This window comes from Melampsora larici-populina (assembly GCF_000204055.1).
Source record: "Melampsora larici-populina 98AG31 unplaced genomic scaffold MELLAscaffold_5, whole genome shotgun sequence".
Lineage (NCBI taxonomy): Eukaryota > Fungi > Basidiomycota > Pucciniomycetes > Pucciniales > Melampsoraceae > Melampsora > Melampsora laricis-populina.
In genome coordinates this window covers 638,164-643,398 of record NW_006768769.1, presented here as the reverse complement: position 1 = coordinate 643,398, position 5,235 = coordinate 638,164, and the positions used below count along the sequence as shown (strand labels likewise).

General features: G+C 45.3%; 1 protein-coding gene across 1 annotated transcript; it reads right to left on the bottom strand.

The window, feature by feature from the left end:
* Positions 1-677: 677 nt before the first annotated feature.
* Positions 678-5,032, bottom strand: MELLADRAFT_103056 (uncharacterized protein; the record flags this gene model as incomplete). Its single annotated transcript, XM_007405873.1, has 5 exons — positions 678-1,514; positions 1,601-2,272; positions 2,314-3,381; positions 3,471-4,829; positions 4,946-5,032. The coding sequence occupies 5 exons, from the start codon at positions 5,030-5,032 to the stop codon at positions 678-680; spliced, it is 4,023 nt and encodes a 1,340-aa protein (XP_007405935.1).
* Between the last annotated feature and the right edge of the window lie 203 nt (positions 5,033-5,235).

Below are 5,235 nucleotides of genomic sequence, written 5' to 3'. Positions count from 1 at the left end.
TCTTCTTTCTGTCGATTGCACACTTCAACACATATTTTTCACATGCTCTGTGGTCCACAAATCCCAGTCTTCAGTCAAACAAGCTCGTGATCCTTAGTGAAGAGGCAGCTCAATAGCTGCTGGCCCCGGTGATGAGGATAACCTATAAGTTGAAAAGAGTATGCAGAAAACTTGAGGCGTCCTGGTATAATTGATTACATCTACAGCTTCAGCTAGATTACACAAAAATGCATAATTGATAAGAACTGGAATTTTAAGAAGCTTTATGGGGTACAAAGATCGTTGACTGTCATTAAGAAAAAAATTGCATATGGTTCTTGATATCCAGAGAAACAAATCCTGAGCCCAATACACTCAGGTATAGTAGCTGCAGAGTGTGGATGAAACATGGTAAGCAGGCATGCGCGGAGTCGATGATCAAAAGTAAACGTCTTGAATTGTGTGGGATATCAGTGTCTGAAATCGAAATTATAAGGAAGATTCTACTTTCTTTGCCTTCTGAAAGATGAGGCAAATAAAGATGAGAAAAATTTAATGAATTAAAATTGACCCACAAATATATGAATTATCAAAGCTTTGACCTAGTTTTATTGTGACACCCACGATCTCAATTTTCCTCGCAAGAAAATTGAATGTCCAGCGAATCCATTGGCAGCACTGTGTCTCGCAGTCTCTCGTCAATATAGATTAAGAAGTTTGGTGGAGATTCCTTCTTCATAGAATGCATCCAAATCTGAAAAAAAACACCCGGAGAAGCTCAGTGTATGATGTGAAGATTGTGTGGTCAAAGAGAGAATCAAATTACTCCAATATTTAGTCAAATCTTGTGCCTCTTCCTCTGCCACACCGTCCTTAGGCAGCCAGATCGCTGGAGATCTCTGCATCAAAACGGGTGGATACAATGTTTCGTGAGAGAAGGTCCCTGCCTCGTCCCAAGGAAGATCTGGAAGGTGGGGAGGAGCGTCCGGGTATGTCCTCAGAGCTAAACGAGTTTCAACTAAGTCATCAACGCTTTCACTTGGTAATGGGACCACTCTATGATTTGTGCCATGAGTCGAATTCAACGTAGTATTGACGATATCGATCACGGATTGAGTTGAATGTGGGCGAGAGTCTGGATTATTGTTTCCGGTACCTCGCTGCCCAAGCGCAGATGTCGCAGACGTTGAATGGATTGCGTGCTGTGGCCCCTTTTGAAACACCTCGAGCGCGAGTCTGGACTCCGGGTCTAATTTCTTTCGTGATTGGCGATTCCAGTCATGTAACATCATTGGACATGAGATTAAAAAGATCGAACAGGCGATGAAAAAGGAACAGGAGGCGAGATGCCACTGTTTTCGCGAGAATAGGATGAAGCCGACGAATGCGCTTTGGAGTCCCAAGGTCAGTGCAAGAATTGAGACCATGGTCAACTCTGTCCTTCCCCCATTCTGACTACTACGGCGATAGAGTAATCGGATGTTTCTATGCTGAACTAGGATCATGACTAAAAAAAAGAACAAAGCTGGCACAGTCTGATAGGTTTCAGATCAGATTAGTCATTTATTATGAAGTTCCATACAAATTTTGGAGCTGAAGATGCTCATGCGCGGAAACTCACTGTTAGAGGAGCAATCGGGAAAAATGACATCACCACTACTCCTATCAGACAAGTGGCACTTCGCGATATCCCTGAGTTCATATCGTGTGGCCAAAGACTCAAGACTCTTTCTCGTGGTGTTTGGGTCTGTTTGAGGACATTCCGTATCGATTTCCACCGGCTTGGCTGGGCCAGTACCAGCGCCGGTATGATTATTGCAAGCAGAGATTCGAATGCAAGAAAGAAGGAGGAGATGGTAGAGATACCATTGGCAATTTGGTGAATTTGATCACCTTCTTTGTTTTGTAGAGCAGAGCTGGCCGTGGCGCCCGAAAAAGTGAACCACGCGATAAAACAACAGATGATCATGATCATACTTGCTTTCACTTCAAGAATTTGTGCTGCAGAGTTTGAAGGGAGTCCAGAATGATTATGCGCAAGATATGATATGATCAATAAACTGGCTAGAAGAAGTGCACCTGACAAGATCGAGGGAGTGGTTATTGAGATAAGACTGAGAATTAGAGCACTGTCTGTATTAATTTTTTGAAATATCAAGGAATTTTGTCGAAGCTCCAGAGAGGCACTCGTAGTCAAAAGAGATATGGGTCCGACTGTGGCAGGGGTTTCAAAGGGTGAAGGATTTTTGACAGCTATCAATTTAGGTATCTGTAATGGATAAGATTCATTCACCTAAAATATAAGAAGCGTGGCAACTCACGGATTACACACACCAGAGTCACCAGGACACAGAAGCAACTCCAGAAGACACCTAATCCCACTGAAGCGGACTTTTTACCTAAATTTTTCCAATTGATATCATCGCGAGTCATTCCTATGATGTTTTGCGCCCCTTGTATCATATCTACACCTTTTCCGACAATGATCCATCCCCGTATGGCACCGTTGACGCCTTCCTCTAAGGTTTTGATGGCTTGGCTCCTGGCACTGAGGAAGTCATCATTCAGGCGTTTGAGATGGGAGCGATGTTGTCGGATCGCATGGTAAAGTTGCTTGATCTCATCCGATTTGACGGCACGGCGTAGTTTTAGTTTTTTACAAAGGGGAGCCTCAGAGTGAAAAGTCGATCTGGAAGCGGTCATGGGAGTGGCAGCTGTAGAGCGGAGTTGAGAAGTTGCTATAGATGGTGTTCTGAATTGAAGCTGGACTGGGATTGGTCCTCTTCTCGATGGATTTGAGTAAAAGGGATCTTCATATAAACCATTCCTAATGCTTTGGATTTCAGTGGTTTCGGGGTCTACGTGCCTTCCCTTGAGAGCTTGATGTTGGGAGACAGTTCTTGCCCAGCTCTGAGGATGAGGAACTTGCTTCGTAGTGAATTTGGAGCCTCGCTGTGAATGTGAAGCTACTGATCTCTGTGTTTTACTGCTCCTTTCAATGAAGGAAAGTGTTAAAGGAATCTCGCCATCACAGAAATTATGCTGAGAGGGAGTCTTGTTTACAAGTGAACGTCGCTCAGGCCGCTTCTCATCTTCACGATATGAGACTAGACTAACAGTCGAATTTGTGATAGGTGGATTGATGTGGCTATCATTTGACGAGTCTAGAGTCGACGTGCTTCCACGGTGAGACTTTGATGAGATCGACTTATTGAAGGAAGGGGATGCATGAGGGTCGTTGTAAGAGGGAAGTGGCAATCCCTCTTTCTCAGCTGTAAGAAGTAGATCCGATCTACTTGGAAAAGACGCTAAAGCTCGAGACGCTTGAGATTGTGGCACAAGTGGCGATACGGGGAAGAGGGTACCGTCAGTTTTCATTTCTACTTGGCATCCAACTGCCCACTGAATGATGAATAATGTCAAGCCGTCAGCCTATCAGAATGTCACCTGGAGAAAATGTGGAAACGGTAGAAAAGAGTCTAGAAATTTACCTTGGCCTGATAGCCGGCATTGGGAAGCTCCAAATCTTGCTCAACCTCGTTGAACTTCGGGGTTTGTGATGTTGCAACTTTTACTTCCTGCATGGGCACATCATCCTTTCCGACGTCCCAATCGAACCCCCAATCCGCCTGAGAAGTCCTTATTGATGGGCTTTTCCAATCGAAGCTCAACATCTCGAGCGGCGCGGTTTCGAGCTTGTAAAAGGCCGCTGGTGCAAAAGGAGTAACCTCTTCTTTTGGCTTTGACTTCTTTCTTGATTTCCAACCAAATTTCTTTTGGGTCCGTGAATGAGTTTTCTTTGGTACTTCTTCAAATTCTTCATCTTCGGAAACAAAGCTCGCAACGTATTTAGCTTCAGCAAGCTCCAAGTCATCGATGACCTTTTTTCGGCGATCAGACAAAGTACAGAGTTGATCCAGATCTGAGATGGTGAAGACGCCATGGATTATTACGGCTCTCTGGTCAAGCGAGTGATCTGAAGAACGGGAGCACGGATCCCTCTGACTTTGGTGTAGGCCCTCGCCGTCCGCGACTGCGTCGATATTGGCGTATGTACCAAATGAGCTAGGAATGAATTTGGACTTATTTTTACGATTCTTCTCTGCGGGCTGACTGCGCGCAGGGGGCTTATTGTGTAGTTTGAAAGCTTCCAATGCGTGACCGTCGCCTTCTGCTCCGGAAGGACCCAGAGCGCAGGCTCTCACCCATCGGAGCATATCTTTCTCGCCAATTTGATCAAGGCCACAAGTCGAGGATGAAGGGAGGAAGACGATTTGAAGCTTGTCGCATTTCTTCTGTGAAAAACGCTGAAGGTGGTACCTGAGAAAGATCCATTCGGCTAGCACTAGGAGAAATCCGATGACACTACCTATGACTAGGGAAAATACCCCCCAGAGTACGAGCTTGGTAGAGTAGCGAGCAGGTGAGAGATCATACGAGTAGATCAATCTAAGAACCGTGAAGTTTTCGAGAGAGCTAGGAGCAATCTCAGGGGGTTCAAGTGGTACTTCTGAAATGAATAATACGAAGCAGACGGGGATCCCGAGAAGGAGTCCGAGGAGCGTGATTCTCAAACAAAGTGCCAAGAATCGAAGGTGGATCTCCTCATCAGTGAACAAGCGAGGATCGTTATCTTTCGCACACTCTGATGAAGACTCGTTAGGATGTATCAAACGCCAGGAAGACCCTGCGAGCAATAGAGCAGTTGATTTGAGCAGCGAGTAAGCGGGGAGTGGATCGAAAATTCGGTGTGCTCGCTTTGTTGGATCAGGAGGCCACCAGGTTCGTGGTACATAGACCGCTTTCCAAAGGGTAGAGGTGGGGTGATGATAAGCGCGGAAAAAGATGAACTAAAGATATTCGCACGTACGAAGCCGAATGGATGAAGTGAAAGATTTGGAGAAGTTTGACGATCAATCAGGCTTGTATGTCTGGAGAAATGGTCACTCAGCATATCATGACTCACTAAAAGTGGTGAGGTGAATAGAGCTGCTATCACCAAGTTGATGATGATTCCCCATGTGAATACGTCAAGGTGTGCAGTCAAAGGCATGATTGATGACTGTCTTCACAAACACAGACAGTCCACCAACTCAGGTCTTGCAGACCAGGCTGCACTCGATTGTCCTCCACCAATGTGCGAGTCCTCTTTGAAGATGGTTACGGAATGATTGGGGGAAATTGGGATTATGATTAATCTGTGAGGACTTGCTTGATCTTAGATGAGGTGGGAATTAGATTATTGAAGACGAGATC